Source organism: Salminus brasiliensis, chromosome 25 (genome assembly GCF_030463535.1).
Source record: "Salminus brasiliensis chromosome 25, fSalBra1.hap2, whole genome shotgun sequence".
Lineage (NCBI taxonomy): Eukaryota > Metazoa > Chordata > Actinopteri > Characiformes > Bryconidae > Salminus > Salminus brasiliensis.
This window is the reverse complement of record NC_132902.1, coordinates 16,666,684-16,688,002: the sequence shown is the minus strand read 5'-3', so window position 1 is coordinate 16,688,002 and position 21,319 is coordinate 16,666,684. Positions and strand designations below refer to the sequence as shown.

The window sequence follows — 21,319 nt, the reverse complement described above, 5'->3', positions numbered from 1 at the left end:
GGAGAAGAAGAGCGGGGAGGAGAGAGTAGAGGAGAAGAATATCAGGGAGGAGAGAGTAGAGGAGAAGAAGATCGGGGAGGAGAGAGTAGAGGAGAAGAATATCAGGGAGGAGAGAGTAGAGGAGATGAAGAGCGGGGAGGAGAGAGTAGAGGAGAAGAAGATCGGGGAGGAGAGAGTAGAGGAGAAGAATATCAGGGAGGAGAGAGTAGAGGAGATGAAGAGCGGGGAGGAGAGAGTAGAGGAGAAGAATATCAGGGAGGAGAGAGTAGAGGAGGAGAATATCGGGGAGGAGAGAGTAGAGGAGGAGAATATCAGGGAGGAGAGAGTAGAGGAGATGAGGGAAAATGACACAGCATACGCTGCTCCTTCTGTTCACAGCATCATCCAACACCATCAGAGGAAATATGGCACCCTTGCTTATGCCTTATGCCCAGTTAACACACACACACACACACACACACACACACACACACACACACACACACACACACACAAACACTGTAATCTTTGTAGGACACCTGAAAAAATATACATTGTCCTGTCTGTATGTGTGTCTTTATTGTCTATCTGTCCATAAGTCTATAACCCAACCACCCTTATCTCCTGCAAAGGGCTTATGTATTCACCTGAGCCATCTGCTGACTTACACACATCCTCACAGAAACACAGACGTACACACACACACATTATATACATATATATGCTGTATATACACACATCTGTATGTGTGTGCATGTGTCTCTATACTTTTTTTTATCTATCTGTATATATATAGAACTCTCCCCTCTCCTTTTTACTGTACATGAGTCACACCAGAGCCAGTGCAGACTCCTCTGGCAGTGTGAGCTGGCACACACTGATGCCATCGCACTGCAGGGACCAGATTATCCCCACATGTTTCCTCAGCACAGCACTTCAGAAACTACTACACTTAGCACGTACATCTGTGCTGCAGACCGAGCTGCACACCGAGCTACACCCCAGCACAGAAACAGCAAATATATCCTCACAAAAAAAACTTACCTCCACCTTTATCAGAGTTGAATTTCTTGACATCATCTGAACACAGCAGCTTCTCTTTACATCAGAAGCCCACAGTGATCTTACCATTTACTTCCCTGTATCTTAAAGGGCACCACCTAAGTGACCTGACCTTTGAAGTGCTTTCAGCCCCTAAAATCTCCATCGCTGGACGTTATTACACAAAATGGAAGGATGGTGCTCCATCCAATACTTTTGGGATGAGTTGGGAAGAAGTGGGGTGTTGATCATCCAACATCCTGACTTCACCAACTCTCTTGTCGCTAAATGCAATCAAAGCCTGACAGCAATGATCCAAAATCTAGCAGAAAGCTTTCCCTGGCCAGTAGAGAAAGTTGCTCCAACAAAAGCAAGATAAACTTTAATTGCTTTGATTTTCAGAAAAAAACAATGAATGAGCAGGTGTCCCAATACTTTTGTTCATATGCTGCATATATAGCCTCCGGAACAGGACCTGTTGGAGTTCTAATGAAATGTGATTCATGAAATGAAGGTAAAAAGATGAGGATCATTCAAAAAGGGGAAAAGCCTGATTAAGAACACAACTGCTAGCTTGACTGAGTGATACCAGAAAGCCTTTGTATTTTACCCGACCGAAACTCGCAAATGCGTCAGCGTGAGCAACCGTAAAAAACAGTGATTCATGACAAAGAGGAAGGAGTGCAAGAGAGAAAGAGAGAGTGCTAGAGAGAGAGAGAGAGAGAGAGAGAGAGAGAGAGAGAGAGACGTAAAGCATGGGGGGGCGAGAAGGAAGTAGAGTAAGGAAGAGCTAAAGAGAAAATGACAAGAGAAAGCAAGTAAGTGAGAGGAAGAGAGAGACAGAGAGAGAGAGAGAGAGAGAGAGACTGATAGTGTGAATTCATCTGACTGATTGGAGCTATGGTCTATTCCCAGAGCTGCTCTGACCTCCTTAAAGTCTCACAGATCACAGAGCAGCTTCAGAAGAAGCATCACATCTACACAACGCTATTTATAGTTAACGGCGAGTGTGTGTGTGTGAGGGTGAGGGTGTGTGTTTATGTATGTGTGATGTGTATGTATTTGGGGCCCAGGGGAGGATGATTGAGTCCCTGCAGAAACAGATCCAATAACTTCACTCAAAAATGAGCTCTCTTTTATCCCGGCCTAACAGTGAGGGAGTTACTCTGTAGGAGTTTGAGATGACTCTGTATGAGACTCTCATCCCTTAGACGTCTGCTGCTTTATACTGCATAAGAGCAAAAGTATTGGGACACCTGTTCATTCGTGGTTTCATCCTAAATGCAGCGCATTAAATAAAGAGTTTATCCTGCTTTGGTTGGAGTTACTCTCTCTACTATCTACTGTCTACTGTATTTTGGAGCATTGCTGTGAGGATATGACTGTGTTCAGCAACAAGGAGTGTTAGTGAGGTCAGGATGTTGGATGGTCACAACCCCATCTCATCTCTAACTCCCCAACTCATCCCAAACGTACTGAATGGGGCACCATCATTCCACAGAACACATGTTTATGTGCTCCAGAGTATTCTATTTTATTAGCAACACTTCTCTACGGGGACTGTCACCAATGGGTGCAACTTAAAGTAGCTGAATGCATTCACTAGAAGGGTTGTCCACAAATATTTGGTCTAATAGTTTATTAAGGGCTGAAATTCCTCTTCACACCTTAATATATAGGCTTAAAACACAACTCTCCATCCACAAAACGTCCACCAAAAAATCCATATCTGTTCTAAACAGTTTTCTTCTTTCATTGTCAGATATTACCGCTGCTTTCTCAGCAGGAGTAACGCTAATACAGACGAATCCGCCCTAAAGAGCATCTCTTTTATCAAAACTACTTTTCATAGGAGGCAGTGGAGCACTCTCACAGCTACCAACCAACAAAACACATAAGTAGAGCTACACTGCATGAGAGACATACAGGTGAGATGTGAGCTGACTCTGGGACCCCCGGCAACAGCTCACGACAAGCTCACAACAGCTCTTTCTGCCGCTTCCCTCCCCCTCTCCAAAAAGCTAAATGCCTCCTCTAATAGGTCTCAGTGGAGCTAATGAGGATTAGCTATGAATGATAGTGCTTGTTACTGCCTATCAGTTCACTGCATTGGGAGTTTACTGACCAGCTGGTCCACTAGAGCCTTACGGGCCCCTCAGCACACACACACTCACTATACGTGCACACACAGAGATTTCATTACAGAGACTGTCAATCATACTTCAGTTCCCATCAATGTCCTGTTTATGAATGAGTAAGCAATCAGCCTGTGCTATTTCCTTCTGTGCCACCAGGAGGTCTGTTGAGATTAATACACACTCGTCAGCAGCTGACGTGCGCCAACAAACAGAATAAAGTATCATTACACTACAGCTAATTAGCAGTTAATCGCGTTATGCAACTGCTGGTAAATAAACCCCCCTTGTGTGGAAGCAGCATTGATCCTTATACCACACCCACAGACAGAGAGAAATAAAAGTATAGAAGGAGAACTTTGAGCTTGAACCCAGACCTTACTTATAAAGAACGAACAAAACCTGAGTACTCTCTTAAAGGTCATCTATTAAAAGGCACAATTATATTGTCTGATTTCTTAGTGACGTCTTCATTTAATGAGGCTAACTTATTTATAGTTTATCCTATACACTACTTAGACATCTATGTAAGGCAATGCATGTTTTATTGATCAGTAACAGTTATTTTTGCCCTTGCAAAAGTTGTCCGTATGCACTTTCTGTATGCACTCGTAATAATATGCCGGTATACGGTAGCACCAGGGTGGGGAGTAGCACAGGTGGTTCTATGTTTTCGTAGCTTCCGTACAATCACATCCTGCATTATTATAAAACTATGTGGTGAAAAACGGTCAAACATAAAGCCCTTGTTATTATACTCTACTACAGCTCAACTAAGATGGGCCTATTTTCCACCCACCTTTTTTTAGAGCGTGACATCCCCAACCTGTGGCCTTCTTAAATGCTCATGCATGAATGAGCTATTCTGGCCGTGTACTAGATAGACACGTCGTGATTTTGAAATACAGTCCTCATTTGGAGATACACCCATTTGGAGATATACAGTGTTACTGTTATACCACCCAACCCTATGTCCTGCCCTATGTCAACAAAATAACCAGCAGATTTCTACTGCAGATTATTATAACCACTATAATTATACATGCAATTAGATATAGTAGAATTTCTAGCAACAGACGATAAATCGCACTTTAATTAGGCTAGTATCGATATCATCACCCAATCATGTTTATTTTTTCTGCATTTTAAAACAAATTCTATAATCCATATTGCCACATACAGAGCTGCCCTGTCCTCAAGTTCTGGTTCTTGGTTTTGTCTGATTGTTCATCTGCCATGTGCTTCCCGCCTGTTTCCATGTGTTTCTAGTTTGTTGCCCTGCCCTCCTTCTAAGGTGCTTGTGTTGAAGTATAAGCTGTCCTTTTGATTCACTTGTTCCAGGTCGAGTCTTCGGTCATATTTGCAGGAGAGGAGGCAGGACGTAGATGGAAGGTATGTTTATTATACCGGACACACATAGAAAGACATACAAATCAAGGAATCAAAGCAAATAAGAACTAAAATCTAAACAGCAAACCAAAAACGACCAGGAACAGTGAGACAAAAGGACTACTTGTACTACCTGTCAATGGGGTGGGATATATTGGGCAGCATCAGTCAGTTCTGCCCTTAATGTGTAGGAAGCAGGCGTTGGAATCTGAGCCACTTTAACAAGGCCGGAATTGTGATGGCTTGACAACTGGGTCCGAACATCTCCAAAACAACAGGTCTTACAATGTCAAGGCATCGAAGGTCACTGAGGCATGTAGGGGCTAGCCAGTGTGGTCTGATTCTACAGCTCCTGTAACTACTGCAGCGCAACTTACTGAAAAGCATGGATCAATGGATCAGAGCTGTTTTCAGATTTCAATTTCAGATGCTGATATATAGAGCAAAATTAGTATCAGTAGGGACTATCAGCCATAAAAGGGTATGAAAGGATCGTCACTTCAACTGAATGTTTAAAGAGAGAGAGAGAGAGTTACACACTCTTGCACTCACCATCATCCAGTGTAATATCCTGCAAGCCAATGGAGCGGAAGGTAGGCTCTCTGTCCTCAGGTTCCTGCTTAATGTTGAGCCTCTCTTCTTCGGCAGGGAATGGGCCTTGCTGCTGCTGCGGTTGCTGCGGTTGCTGAGGCTGCTGAGCCAGAGGGTGCACCAGAGGCCCAGCTGAGGGTATCCCGGTCAGAACGGGGCTGTTGGCCTGGGGGGAGGGCTGTCCCGAGTGGGACAGGGGGCCCAAGGGGCTGCTGGTGGGTGAGGGCGAGGTGGGAGACTGGTAGGGCAGTGAGTGGAGCTGGGGCGAAGAAGGGCCAGAGTGAGGTGAAGGCACCATCCGGGCGGGTGCACTGGAAGGTGTGGGGCAGGAGGCGGAGCGCTGGCCAGCCGGGTGATAGCCGAGTGGCCGCTGGAGTTGCGGGGCAGATTGCCCGAGGGCATGGGTGGGCGAAGAGGGCAGCTGACCAGGGTTGGGGCAGTGGTAGCCCAAGGAGTGGAGGTGAGGGGTAGAATGGGCCATGGGCTGGCTACTGCTAGTACAGGCGGCATGACTGGGGCTCGAAGCTGGGCCCCCAGCTCCAGTGGCTGGGGCTGAAACAGGGGGCCCATATACCATACCCATCCCCAGAGGGTGACACCCTGTCGGGTCAGGCTGAAACGGCATGCGCTCATAGGCCTGTGGGGAAGTGGCAGCAGGCATGGGAAGACCAGCCTGACCGTTAAAGGGTAGGTTGTGCTGGAGAGGCGAGTAGGATGCCCTCTGGGTGGGGTGGAAGGGCATCTGGCATTCGGGAGGCGCGTGTAGGCCTCGGGGCTGGAGGTGAGGAGGCAGGTGGGGGAAGGTGGGGGAGCCCATTGGGGCGCAGGGTGCCTGCAGCGGGTGCAGGCCAGGGGCCAGAGCGTGCGGGGAGCCGGACAGAAGGCCGTCCTGCGGGTGGGAGTGCTCGGGGGAGGGCAGTGGCTGAGAACGGACCAGGCCGGTGGCATGCGCCAGGGGCATGGGCATGTTTGGGACGGCGGAGGGGTCCAAATCTTCTCTGTGCTCCTGTTTAACCAAGACTAAAGAGAGAAGGAGAGAGGGAGGGTCCATGATAGAGATTAGATAAATAATTCATACGAATTCTCTACTTATATAAAATTTATTTATAAAAAAAGAGTAGGTTAAACATATGTGTATTCAATTTCCAAACAAAACCATATCTGGAATACAAATTGTTCCTCAATACAGGACAGTGCAAAGACATATATTTGCCCCTTATCAATAATATTATGTTTGCATAAAATTCAAAAATTTAATTTTTTGAAGGAAGCTTTCCTACTGGAACTATGTGAAAAAGTAACTGCTCCCTTATTTACTCAATCCTGCAATCTTTGAGAACGGAATAAGCCCATTCTGAGACTGAAGAGCATAAATGGAAGGTTGCCATTGCCTGTGTAAATCAGTCCAAGACTGGTCCATATCCGGAAAACTGTCCCAAAAGCAGATGCCACATAGTGATCAGTAACCCATTTCCCAATCTGGCGTTTCCCTGGTCCACGTGCGGGGGTTATTTTTACCCAGCGCCGACTCGGAGAGAGCATATGGCGCCCGCTCCGAGTGCCACATAAACCAGTGTCGGGTTTGGGAGAGGCACTGGGCTCTCCGCCCTCCAGCAAAGCTCCAAATAGGAGCAAAAATCCAGTTCACTGCCACTCCACGGCTGAAAGACTGTGTCACTTGGATGGCAAGCTTAGTTCCACATGTACAGCTTATCTATGCTAAGAATACATTAAATGTATGCATGTATTCTAGCCTCACATTTTGCATCAGTATCTCATGCTTCTGCTTATACCTTAAAGCCCCTTTGCCCAAATACACCAACCCACCCCCACCTGAAGCAGGCTGCTGCCATAGCAACCACAGCCGCCACAGCCCGTTCAGCGCTCACTGCCCATGCTGCTCTTTGATTGGCTGAGGGCAGGTGGGTTAGCGTGGAAAACAGGAAGTGTGCTTTTGAGTGGGCGCTTTGTGGAGCGGGGTGGGTGGGCGGTAGGCTGGGCCTCGCTCTCTATTTCCCCAGTGCTGCACGGTTAGGTTAGAGAGAGTGAGAAAAAAGCTCACGTGTAATTAAATTACGCCAACGCTGATTTTCGGTTTGACTCATCTTGGGAAAATAATAACAAACCAATACTCTTCCAGAGATTGTACGATCACACGCTTAGCGACTTAAACGACTTCATCAGCGTTTTTGCTCTGTGAGCGGCCTCTTAGTCCTACTGCAGGACTGATATGTCTTAGCATGGGTGAAGGATATAACACATAATTTCCTAGACATTTAAGCAAGTAGATGAAATAAAGCCTTTATTTTACACTTACTGGTTGTTTACAAGCATTTGCATTTAATACTACATCTTCCTTTGTTCAAATGTTGTGCTGTAGTTCTGTGCAAAATTTTAAAAACTTTTTATCTATATCTATATCTATTTTCCCATGCAAAAGAAGTATATATATATATATATGTAGTTGGATTTGGATTTGTTCTGTTCCACCAGCAGCTCCCCTGATTTACTTTATAAAGTAATAAAGGACTAATAAAGGATAAACATGATGTTGTACTGGAATGTTTTTGTAAATACACTGACTTTATGTTTATTTGTATTTGTTCTAATGTGTGTTTAAATGAATGCACACTGCCTAGATAAATAACTTACCATTTTCCAAGATGATCTAAACTATGGCCTACCTATGTTCTAGATAGTCATTCTTTTATTCATTCATTCAGCTACTTGATATTTGATAAACAAATATTAACACTTTTGTTGTTATATATGTGTATCAGTAGTAAATTAAGCTACTGTTAACCTATAAAGACTATATACTGTTTCTAATAGGATTCTAGAATAAAAGGCAATTAGTCCATTTTAAAGTCAATATGTCTGGCAAAAATAAAATATATATGAACAAATTAAAAGATTGCGATATACCATGAAACTAAAAAGTAAAAAAAAAAAAAAACCATGATACACATTTTAACCTCTTATGCACCAACCCTGTATCTTGAACAGTTTTCCATGTAAATATTGTGTAACAATTTTCTATTCTGGTATCAGCTGTAATAATTCTAGGACTCTAGGAGAAGCAGAAAACCAGACCATAAACAGGTGAGTTTGTGGTTTTCTGAAGTGCACGTCATTTGCATGTTTAAAGTTCTATGCAAATGCATTTCTTAATGATCTGACAGTCATGTTTTATAATGCCTAACACGAGCGGTTAGCAGGTGCACAACTGTTAGCAGGAGTAACCCCTCCACCAAACCACACACAGTAAAATGCAAAAGGGAGACACTTTTGCACAACACAGAACACTGAGCGTCCTTGGGTGGCAACCACCAAACAGGGTGCTGCTGTTTCTTTATGACGGTACATAAATAGAAAGAACCTTTTTTATGTTATATTTTGATAGATAAGCAGCATTTAATATATATAATGACATATAATCTACTACTTAACAAGACATTTTATATCAAGATTCAGAAAGTAAAACATTAACTACAAAACACTGCTACTGATCTTCCTTTCGTTTTGATATATTTGGCCTGTTAATCATATGATACTAACACTATACTAATACTATAGTAACAACATATTGCATGAGAACAGTCATTATTATGGCTGTTATTATTATGCTAAAGAATTATGTGGTGCAGCTGTTAGTGATGTACCTGACAGGTAGGTGAATCGTTGTGATTGGCTCCTTTTCCGCTTCCCATTACAGACGTAGAACTGCACCTGCACTGCGGAGGTGACCGTCTTGCTGTGGTACGGCGGCACTTCCACCACAATGCTCGACTACAATAGGAACCAACATTTTGGTCAGTTACAAAGAAATAACATACAAGCTAAAGAACAGCTTTCCCTGACCTTTCTAAATGGTTGTGGTCTTGGATGTAAAGTTCGAGAGGTAGCTTAAAACATATAAAAGTGCTTAAAGCAACAATATGGAACATGGGCATTTCTTGCTGCTCCCCCAAAGGACCCACATTTCTGGACAAACTAAGAGATACAGAACCCTTACTGAAAGTGAAAGGAGCATATGAACTCAGGCCATGCAGCAGTATTACAGGACTTAATAATAAATAAATATGACTCGGGCTTTGCAGCGTTGTAGAGCTTTTTTTTTTTTTTTTTTTAAGGTATTTTAAGTTACAAATGCTACATAGTGTTGCTTTAATGACTTTAATGAAGTAGCTCTTATTTACAAAAATGTAAAATAGTATTTTTTCCATGGATAGAAAATATCACTAAAGGTTTACTGCTTTGTTTCAGTCCAAATGTTTTCTAAACAGTTTAATTTGATTGATGTTGGAAACAGGAAACAAAAAATGTCTGTAACACTTCATGAATGACAAATTAATATGAACAATCTGCGTGTTGATACTGGAAATGTGGCAAGTTCAATTTACATGTAATTCAATTCAAATGTATTCATATTGTGCTTTTTATAACATAAAAAAAATCCTCCAATCAAGAGAAAAAAATCTTGAGAAATTGTACTGCTTACTCTAACGTACAAGTTTTTTCAATAGGAAAGAGAGCACATGGCTGTCTTGTTTGGTAGCCTCTTGTGCTTTGGGTGACATGCAGAAAAGAAGCATTATACTACTCACCCCTTGGCTCTTCTCACGAACAATTTTTGCCTCCACCTCCCACTGCGGTCGCCCATCTGAAGGAAAAAAAGACCAAGGCAGAATTCAGTACTACACATAAACTATAGCCTTGTCTGCCATTGAAATCCAAGCTAATCGCCCAAGAAGATGCTTCTGCTCCGAAATCAACACAAGTTTACTAAAGTTTGGTTCAAGCTAAAAAAAAAAGTCTTTTTTGGAAAGGTTTTATATTCAGATGAGACAAATATGTCTGACAGAGTAAATGTGAGGCATTGAACCCCAAAAACACTGTGCCACCTTTTAAGCATGGTGGTGGTAGGTGCTATAGGGCTGATTTGGAACATTGCACAAAGTGTATGGAACAACCAAGGGGTACTACCTAAAAAAAACTATGTGGACTGTGCTTAACCCTCTGGAGTCTACAAACGCGCCAGCCAGCACTTCTCTATGTTTCAGTATCTTTGTGATAATCTATATATACATATATATAAAATATAGAGACCACCCCTTCTATTGTAACTAAATGCCTAACTGGTGGATTTGTGTGTCCGTCATCTCCTTCTTATCAATATTTGCTGTAATTATGCATCTGTCTATAGTTTTGTGTGGAACGGACCAATGGACCCTCAAAAAACGTCTTCTGTCTCTCACTGTTGATTTACTATTTTATTTACACACTTCTCTGCTTTTGTGAAGCGACGACTCTGGTAAACTCATTTTAAGCACCAAAACAATTCGTATACTTGGGTAAAGGTATGTTTTCACAGGAAATATATAAAACGTCTAAAATCTGACAAGGTTAAAGAGTATCTCTTTACACAGTGCTCTAGGACACATGTAGTCTTATTACAGAGAGAGCTGAGGCTGTTCTGAACACTTCGATATAATATATTTGTGAGTATTGTCTTATATGCAAGTGTCTTTAAAAGTAAATTTAAAAAGATCAAGAAAATGCCTTTAGACTCCAGAGGGTTAAAAGTTGGGTCTGTGCCTGGAAACCAACACATTTAACACCAATTTTGCCAAGACGCTTGTCTATGGCTACCAAAAGCTGAGGTGATTAAAGATGTACCGTTCTGTCCCAGAAAAAAAACAGCTGAAAGAAATCACTGGAAGCCCGACACTGCTATGACATTCATGTCCATGAACAGTGTGGGTAAACTCAGTGTGTGGATCAGAGAACATTTCACTAAAAGCATGGACAACAGTCATGGCATTAGTATTAATCCACTGGCCATTTCATCATCATCATCATCTTTGACGTCTATTAAATTTCTGGGTTAATGCTCCAGCAGTTACAGATCTTTCTCCAAACCGCTACTTCGCTCCATGTTTCTACAGGTGTTCTCAGCCAGCCTTCAAACACACTCTGACAAGCACCCTTTGTAGAAGGTCTGACAAAAGGAAAAACTGTGCTTTACGCTTAAAAGTCTCTGCAGTTTCCTCCAGGGAAAATAGGTTCAAACGCTTGAATGGATCAACAACTCAGCATTAAAGCTTCGCACAGGGACAGCACTGACTACTGTCATATCAATTAGTCCAATGAAAGAAGGCCTGTTTCAATGGTGACAACAGCATTACGAGAGTGATTTTCTCCTCTGCTCTCCAGAGCCTCCTCAGTTATTAGGAATATCAACCTCACTTTGTGCAAAAGACCACAAAAGCTGCCGAAATCAAGTGATTTCAATTAGCTCCCGGGACTTTAAAGGGCTAATGATGTCATTTATACAGCCGCTGGAATCCCTGTGGTGAATGTTTTTTACAGCTATTATAAAGTAATCAGTGTCTAAAACGTCCCGCTGGCTCTCTTGCCTGGGAAGAGTTATGGAGCAGCGAGTAGAACGACCCGGTTTGTTTTAAAATGCCTCCACGTGTCCACGCTGCCGAGGCCTCGGAGGGGGCTCGGAAACATGCAGTCATGCAGTTTATTTTTTTCTTACTGCATGCTCAACTAATTAACTGGCCAGACACAGACAACTCTGAAGGCCAATCAGGAGAGGCGATGAGAAGCTGAGGAAGCTGGCTGGGAGCAGTGCTGCTACCACGAGAGGGTCCAATGCTCACTATGTAAACAACAGAAGCAGAGCAGCCCTCTTAAGCTCTCTTTGAAGTGATGGGAAGCTGAGTTAGTGTAACAGGTGGGCACTTTGGAGAATGCCTAGTATGTGGCTGATGTGCACCTGTGTTGGTTTGAGTGTGTGTGTGTGTGTGTGTGTGTGTGTGTGTGTTTGTTTTTCTACTTTTTCAGGACCAAAAAGTCAGGAACAACAAAGTCCCCAAATGTCATACAAAGGCTAGGTTTAGGTTTTATTTAATGGTGCAATAAAGAAAACACATTGGGAGAGAGTCTGTTCTACGGACAGAAACACCTTGTTGATGAGCATGGTCAACAAAGAACGGCACAGAACCACAGAAAGGCTTAACTTCAGGTAAACTTCAGAAAATGTCTGGAGAATCAGGTCCAGACATTATACGGACTTACCCTTTCACACTTTCAGCCCATTAATACCTATTAATCATAGCTTAAATACCACAGCCTATTAAGCCTAAGTATTGTTGCTGACCCTGTGCATCCCTTCATGTCCACACTTTACTCTTCTAATCTTCTAACAGCTACTTCCAGTATGACAATGCACCATGTCACAAAGCAAAACCCTTCTTCAACAGGTTTCATGAACAATGAGTTCATGTGTTCTTCAGTGACCTTCTCAGTCACCGGATCTGAATCCAATAGAACAGTTTTGAAATGTGGCAGAACTCGAGATTGGCAGCAGGACAGTGGACCAGATGAAAAGCCACAATGCCATGTATTTTATAAGTGATCACATCTAGAGGCACATAATAAAGATGTAGTTCTTTCAGCAGTGCCATTGAAGAACCACTTATGGTTCCATAAAGAACCATTTGGTAAACAATGTGTAAATGTGAAGAACCTTATTTAGGGATAGAACTTTTACATTAGGACAATTCCGGTGCTGGAGGTCCAGATTCCAGCACAGTTTTGTGCTTTTCCTGCTCAAGCACACCTGATTCATCTAACCTGTTAACTGCCAGGTTTAGCAGGTCTGTCAGACCAGGGAAATCAGCAAACAGTGCTGGACTCTGGCTCCCACTGCCCACCCCTGCTTTATGTCAAGAGAAGGTTATTAAATGTGGCATAGTATTCTTAGTATTCTATGGCATCACGTAAAGAGTGTAAATAAATTAGCTTAATTATTAAAGCGCTGAAAAAAGTTTCCAAAATACCTGATTTATTTCATAAACCATCTAAAGCACCTCTGCTATAGGTTAGAGTATTTAGATCTGAAGCAAGAAAAAGATTAATAATAATTGCAATCTGGTAAACTGTAGTGTATATTTAAGTTCAGAAAGTTTTTTTGTTTTTCAAGTTTTTTTGTCCTTCACTGTATGAAAACAAACATGTGAGTGCACGCTAGTGTGTGTGTGTGTGTGTGTGCACATGTGTGCTTCACAGAAAGGCTTTCCCAAAACACTGAAACACCCTTCCTCTGTAAGCCACATGTATTTCGGAGCCTCTGATCCGTAAGAGAAGCAGGTAGAGCAACAGCCTCAAAGCTTTTAATGCTTGTTTACTACTTTCTCCCCGTCTTCCCTCAATCTGGAGAGACCGACACACACACACACACACACACACACACACACACACACACACACACACACGGTTCTGGTAAACCCCTGCTCCAACAGACCTTGGTGAAAGTCTCAGTGAGGGATTTCTGGCCAGCTCCGGACCCCTGTGTGTCTAAAGGCTTTCTGCTAATCCCGCAATGACCTTGGATGCCTTTGGCGTTGGGAAATGCATTTTTGCTGCACATGTTGACATTCAACACACGCCAGAGAGAGGGCCCCACATGCGCTAAAGGAAGGCGAGCACAAGCACGAACCAAAATACTGTTCACCATCCCAGCCCTTCCCTCCAGAAACATCAGTGTTGTGTGAACGGTACCCAAATAAACAGTGCCCGTGAAAAAACAAAACAAAACAACAACACATTTAGCAGCTTTACACAGACATCTAGTGGAACAGAATATCCTGCTAGTCGAGTTTTTAATGATATCAAATCTAGCAGAAGGTACGGGTTAGCCTCCACTCCCACTGTCAAAACTTCCTCAATCATTAGTGGCAAAAACACAGCCATGCCCAAAGACCTAGCTTTCCTGCAGATGACTCCACTGCCAGCGGTCAGCACATTTCCATTTGTAAAGTTTTCCAATCTGACACCCAAAACGACAGGCGAACAATAAAGAAAAATATTATTTAATAATAATAATAATAATAATATCAAATAAAAAAATAATCCAAAAAAACTAAAGTATGAAAAAATTCAAATTGTAAAATAAAAAAACTACTGACATTTAAAAAAAATATTTATTTATTCAGTATTAAGTCCATTAAGATGATACTAAATTATTACACAAACATAAATATATTTTTGAGATAATTTAGTTTTTACATGGGACTTTTTGTGTGTAGATATATTAAAGCGTATTTGTAGACAGATGCTTTATCATTTCATAGGGATAAAGATATTGTGCAATACTCTGAAGTGCCCAGGCGCTTTCACCTGTGCAATATCATTTTGTTTTATTATCCAATGTTATTTTTTAAATATGTATTTTATCATGATATATTGGTGCTCTTGGGGGCTCCCTGGTGGCGTTGGGGCCCTAAGCGGCCGCATAATTGGAGTATGCCTTGGGCTGGCTCTGGTTAGACACTCTTCTAGATTGTCAGTGATCACTAGTTTCTCACTGTAAATGTATACAAAACCCAATGAATAATTGCTCACAAAAAGTTTTAGACTCAAGCCTTTATTAAACAATGTCTCATTCATTACTGTTTTCTGTAAAAGGCATCAAATGTCTGCTTCCCTTCACCATCACTGTGAACAACTGTGACTTGAGAAGTTTCTGTAGAACTGTGCACTTCACATCAAACCACTGTGAATGGCTTTGTTTACAACTTAACAACTGAATTATGCATACATTTAGAAAAATCTGTGAAATATGTCACCACTGTAACCACTGTAACACCAAACCTCTTCCATGTCTGTCAAATCAGAAATGTTAGCAAGCTCTCTCCTGATATAACTGGCGTTTATGTTTACATTAAAACCTTAAGAATGAACTGATGACACAGTAGCACCTCGTATAAATGACCCACACAACTAGACTCTATGTATCCAATTACCGTAGCTGCAATAAATCCTTCAATTCCATTAGATCAAATCTGCGAGTCACGATAAACCTAATCTAACCTAAACCTGATCTAAACCTCTTCTTGATTATGTTGCATGCGAGGTTCTCAACTCAGATTGGCCCCTGTGGACTGGGCCTTCATTTCCAGACACACAGCCACCGGCCAGGCCAGCCAGGGCCAGCGTTCCTCTGCATCTTGGAGTGATTTGCGGACAATGTCTCACATATTCCAGGCTCCAAGCTGTCAGCCAGAGGCCTAAGTAATCCAGCTCACACTTTCCTTATTCCCAACTGTGGAAAGGCTGAGTAGCAACAAAAAAGGGAGCCAACCCCGAGCGGAGGCACGTGGCATTCCGATAAGGAAAGAATGTGTCAGGGAATACCAGCGTGGCTCGATTGGAATTGAGCAAACGGTACGCCCACACTGCTGTGGCAGCCGATGGCTACTCCACAGCTACCCCAAACACGTCATTCGGATATTAGTGGAGGGAGTAAAGCGCAGTGTTCCACCTGTGGCAAACACAACTGGAAAATCGAGAACAGGCAAATCCTCATTCACCTCCCACTTCTGCACAACACAGCTCACTGCAGTTTGAAGAGGCTCAACTGTGATGAACACAGAGTCATTAACTTTTCCTTATGGTTGACATTCAGCAGTCGAATTTCCACCACACCCATCCCAGCCTGTTTGAGCTTTCCGATTCTTTGAAATGTGACAAATAACAAATTACTTTAAACCTTCTATACACTTTCTTACAGCCATGCTTCACGGGCTGCTTCTGAGAAAAAATGAGAAACATACAAAACCTACAGGTAATGTGTAATACTCTGTCTTATAAGTGTCTTTTCTTAGTATGAAGGGTGAATTTTGCTTCTCTAACAATGACGGTTTTCCTTTCCAAACTACTGTTGAAAGCACATAGTGAAAACTGTTTGGACTGAAGGTACTTTACAGAGCTGAAAGGTTTGCATGCTGCTGAGTGCTGATATTACAACATGGTGCTAAAATGTGTGGGGTATAGTATAACTCCCACACACACACACACACAAAAAGGAGAACCTCTCTTGGACGTCGCCCCTTTTTAAGTTGTTGAAAATAAATAAGGGACTTTTATTAGCCCTACACAGGTCTACTGTTGACTATTTCAGGTCAGTTCTTCACAACCACCCCCTGTTCTGTAAACTGCTAATTAATAACATTTTAAACAATTAAATTAATACAGTTTAAGTGGTCGTATTAGACAAGGAGGGACAACAAAACATGCAGGGCTTGGGTACCTGAGGACAATGACTGGGAACCACTGTGTTTACATTTGATATGTAAGGTTAACAACAGTACAATTGTGGTAAATCTAAAAAAAATATATATATATATATTTTTTTATATTCATTTATTTATTTTAAACTACAACCCCATGTCCAAGCTACTGTAAAACAATCATCTCTGGCATCAGGGCAACATACCCATAACCATAACCAACATATCCTATCACAACCCCTGTGGGTAATCCTGACTCTGAAGGAAGTAAATATCTTGTCCATTGAAGTTTGAGCTAATTTAGACAAATTGGTGGAATTCCCGTTTAACAAAACTGTCAAAATGTAGGTGTTCCCTCGACAGGCAGTGTTTAGTGTTTATATAGGATACATACAACACATACAGGGCTAAAAGCTCTGCCTGAAACAACAGGCCTGAGGGTGTTCGTGAAAAGCCTTCCTTTAAATCAGACAGTGTTTCTCTCAAACAGACACATTCTGAGGGCAGGCATGGACTCGTCGATCCCAGGATGCCGCTGCTTGTTTGACAGTGCTCCTCCCTTGTGTTCCACTACGAGAAGTGATGGAAAAAGGTGAAGGAAAATGAGAGCAGCCTGAATTGAAGGAAAGCATTTAAAGGAATACCAGGCTTTATTCAACCTAATCTCTAGCATCTATTTGTTCCATGTACAATTCCTTCTTTCTGGTAATATATGACCAACATAGGGATGTGGGAGATTCAGCACGGATAACTAAAACACCTTAAGGAAAGTGAATGTATCCGGAATTGCTTTTTGTTGCGTCACAAAAGTACAAAAGTTGAATAAACCTTACACAAACAGCTTCGGGAAGATACTCTCTCATCTCGCATTCTAAGACTAATTACACTGATAAAAGAAAACAAATTGGGCTCAGAGTGGTCCAGTCCACTAAGCAGCTCCCACTATGACCCAAAAATCAAGAGTCATGCTGCCTGCCATCAGCATCCGGAGCCTCAGAGAGCACAATTGGCCTTGCTCTTTCTGGGTGGTTAAATGTCTCCCTGTCTTCAGTGTTGATGCTGGCTGGCATGGCCGTCTGTTAGCCAATGTATCATATCTGTTTATTTGCCGCTTTACTCACAGCGCATTGGTGATGTTGCATATCCACAGCAGTTCAAAAAAGTAGCAGTGGCTGGTTGCACGGAGGAGGAGGAGGAGGAGGCATGTGCCAGTCCTCACCCTAGCAGTGTTGGGAGGGATACATGTGACAGGGGCAGAGTACTTACGAGTGAGTTGAGTAATTGAGGAGAAAAGCTGATAAAAAAAAAATGTTAGGGATTAGTTGTCTTGATTATGTCTTTGTGTCCCATTTCCATGTCAAGATTGAAAGAGGGAAAATGCAGAATCCAAAAAGTCAAAAACCTTGAGAGAAACACACAGAAGTGTGCTGCAAGCATGACCGATGCTAAAACAGTGCTAACACAGCTGTCAAAATGAAAAATGTCACTGCCTATCTGATGGTTTGAGGTTAAGCCATAGAATTCTGAGGTAGCTCTCTTTTTTCATTATTCCACATATGTGCAGCAAAAAAGCCTCAGAACAGGATGATACTACCACCACCACGCTTAATGGATGTTCTTGGGGTTGAATGCCTCATCACTACTCTTTGAAACATACCTCTGGTTATTGTGGCCAAACAACAATTGTTCGTCTCACTTGATCATAAAACTTTCCTCTAAAAGGCTTTTTCATGTCCACGTGGTCAACAGTAAACTTTAGTTGAGCTTAAAGTGCCAATTTTGGAGAAGACGCTTCAACAAAACCCCCCACAGTACTGCATGGCCTGTAATAAATGTAGTTTCTGTTGTGTACACTTCGTAAAATACAGCAAAAGTCAGTTTCAACTGCTCAATGACTTCTCCTTAACTGAGTTTAAGTTCATGGGTTTACTCAAAAACACATCAAATACTGTCCGTAGCGCCCTTCAGATGCAGCATTTTGAGATTAGGCTGAATCAGGTTTCGATACACCTCTCAGCCTGCTTAGGCATTGGAGATCTGTTAGGCTTGGTGTAGATGCAGCAGTGTGACTGACCGCTGAGTGACCACAGCTGCAGGTGTTCAAATCTTCAGGTGATCTGTTCACAGCATGAAAGGCCTGGTGTAAACTGTGATGCGGTTGTGTGTACGTGCTGAGAAAACGAGTGGGTGAGTGAGAGAAGACTATACACCAAAAAAACAAACGTGTGTAGGTATGTGTGTATGTTCATAAGCAAACTTCAGTGTCTTTTACACTTTTATGCGCACATGCACACCACACCCCCCCCCCCCCACCCCAGAGGAAAAGGGAAGCCGTGGGAGGTCAAGCTGCTGATACATAGCTGATAATCTACACAGCTCTCTCACACACAAGGTTGACACATCCTCTATATGAGTTAAGTTGAGTCAATAAATGACTACAACAATCGGCTCCTCATTCACTCGGTAGGTCTAATTTCCATGACCTAGACAAGATAATGCCCATGCCCTAAACAGTGAGCCAAAAATACCTCATATATACATGAGAAACAACTCTGCCGAGTCTGTTTCTCATGCCTCAATGTTAGAGTTCTCAACAGCATCAGGGGTTTTCAGGTGTACTGAAGCTAAGCCCTGATCTGTAGACTTACAACTGACAAATATAAGACAATATAAAGATGATATATTATATATTAATGTAAATCATAATTTTGTTTCATATTTACAGTAAACTACACAGTATTTTTCAAAATATAAGGCTTTACCAAACATTTACCTTTTTTGCATTTATAGGAATTACATTCAAATTTGTAATATTTATAGTGTTTCAATTTCAGGATTTAGATCTGATTAATATCTAAATCTTAAAAACTTACAGACATGTATGGTCATATTTAGACTAGCAAGCCATGCTAACTCCCTTTCCGCATATATTCACACACTTGATCCAGTTAACCAGGTCAAGCGCTGCTCTGAAATTCAGCTGGACGGTGTTCTATAAGTACTGACAATATCCAGTATAAGCTCAGTGATTCGCTGGCAATGACACAAGGCTTCACAGCTGCATCTCTCACCTCATGACCGTAAAAATGAAAGCAGACTGTTACTTTTTAACAGCTGCAATTGGCTCAGTTACCTTCTCTGTCGTTTGCTGCCTAGCATATCTTTCATGGGGTTTGACATGATTGCTTGCATAGTGTCTTTGAATATTATAATCTTTAGAAAGAGACATATGCTGGGACATAAATGAGGTAAATAGGCAAACAGGTTTGTGGACTATGTCGAAAAATATGGCGTCTTTCTCCTGAAGCAGTCAGCACCCTGAACTGTGCACAATGCATCTTCCTAATACAATGAACATAAACTAGCTTTTAGAAGTAGTAGTAATACAGAATCTATATCTATGCAAAAAAAAATCATGCAAAAAATAAAAAGATATCTCCAAAATAACAAAAAAATAACCTTTTTGAAAGATTAAAGCATGTCAGTGTTACTTTTTAACAAAATTAGGAATCTTGCAGCTGTTCTTCAAAACAACTATTATTATATATATGTATTATTATATCATTTTTTTCTGATGAAGGGCCCAATAGAAACGCCCCAAAATTGCTTGCAATATTTTTCTTCCACTGACATCCATTGAAAGTTCCATCCATTTTCCTTTTTTTCCTGTAAAGTTGCAATTTAAGAGACACAATGTTTTTGAGCAACAGTGCCGCTATATGCTATATTTCAATGATAATAAATAGAAAAAATTTAATAGATTAAGATACAAACATTCAAGAAATTACCTGCTCATGAAAACTGCTAAGCACCTGCATTCAGAAACTATTTTTAAGAAATAATCTTAAATTCCATCTTGCATTTATATATATATATATATATATATATATATATTATTTTATATAAATATACATTTATATATTTGTATATTACAGCAAACTGTGCGATGCAAAGATGGTCAAAGACAGTCATCAGACCTTTAGTGGACAGATTAGCAGCTGCACCTTAAGAGTTAAACCATTTTCACCTCAAATATCTGACTCAGCCCATGGGCTGGACCCTCAATCCATCTTGTAGACCATGTTCAGCCCCACAGCCCATATGTTTTCAACATCTGTTCTAAAGCTAGAAGGCAGCGCAGTCTTAGTGTGGTGTAGGATGAATCAGACTGGAGTGACTGGAGTGAATCCAGTACGTAAATCTCAGCACTCTAAAACAGAGGATAAAAAAACCCCTCACCTGGACCTTTCTCAAGGAAGATGACCTTGGACTCAGGGAAGAAGTTGGAACCTGTGATGACCATCTCCTCTCCTCCACTCACAGGGCAGCTGCTCAAATTGACCTTCTCCACCTGTGGCAATTCCTGTGCTGAGCGCTGGGCTGAAAACACGTCACAAACGTATGCACAAATGAGGGAAAGAAGTGATAAATTAGGAGACAAACGTATGCTGTTACTGTGGTACTGTGCTAAATACTGTGTGTGTGTATGTGTCTGTGTGTATGGCTTACAGCACTCCACAGGGATAGAGGCAGCTTGTAAAGAGAGCACTTTTCCATTGGGCTGTGGGATATGCACTCGAAACACCACGCGCACACGGGTGTTTTTACGTCCAATGTCCGTCTCTCCTTTCCTCAGCTCGATGTCCGAGTTCCTCAACTTCAGAATCCCAGCGCAGTCAATACTGGAAAACACAACAGCATAAAAACACAAACTAACCCCCAACTCAAACTCACACAGCAGGTTCATCACCAACCAAGAGCAAAATAATTGATTAGCTATCTTCATGAAGGTAAGATAAAGCAATTCACATCAGGAACAGCAAGAATAAGAGCTGTCAGAGGCAGCAACACTTATGTAGAGATGTACAGTATTGATCCTGTTGTCCATGAAATGCATCGAATTTATTAAAAAGGACTAGTTTAATTGAGGATTAAATAACCATCCATCTAGGCTTCATGACCTGCTCACGTTGATTGTAAAACCACGGAAAATAGAATCATGGTTTTTGCTCAGGCAGAAGCCCACACATTTTCCTTGGAGCTGTTGGTTCCAATTAAAGATTAGCCGCAGTGGAAGACATTACCGTGCTCTTTGATTCA

General features: G+C 41.8%; 1 protein-coding gene across 2 annotated transcripts in view; it reads right to left on the bottom strand.

The window, feature by feature from the left end:
- nfatc3a (nuclear factor of activated T cells 3a) overlaps positions 1–21,319 on the bottom strand; it is a 102,601-nt gene that overhangs the window by 15,329 nt on the left and 65,953 nt on the right. For both annotated transcript variants that reach the window (XM_072671806.1, XM_072671807.1), the window contains exons 5-9: positions 20,729–20,901; positions 20,459–20,599; positions 9,743–9,798; positions 8,798–8,924; positions 5,097–6,155 (exon numbers count right to left, since the gene is read on the bottom strand). In XM_072671806.1, coding sequence (XP_072527907.1) covers positions 5,097–6,155; positions 8,798–8,924; positions 9,743–9,798; positions 20,459–20,599; positions 20,729–20,901 — 1,556 coding nt within the window. The remainder of the gene's footprint in view (positions 1–5,096; positions 6,156–8,797; positions 8,925–9,742; positions 9,799–20,458; positions 20,600–20,728; positions 20,902–21,319) is intronic.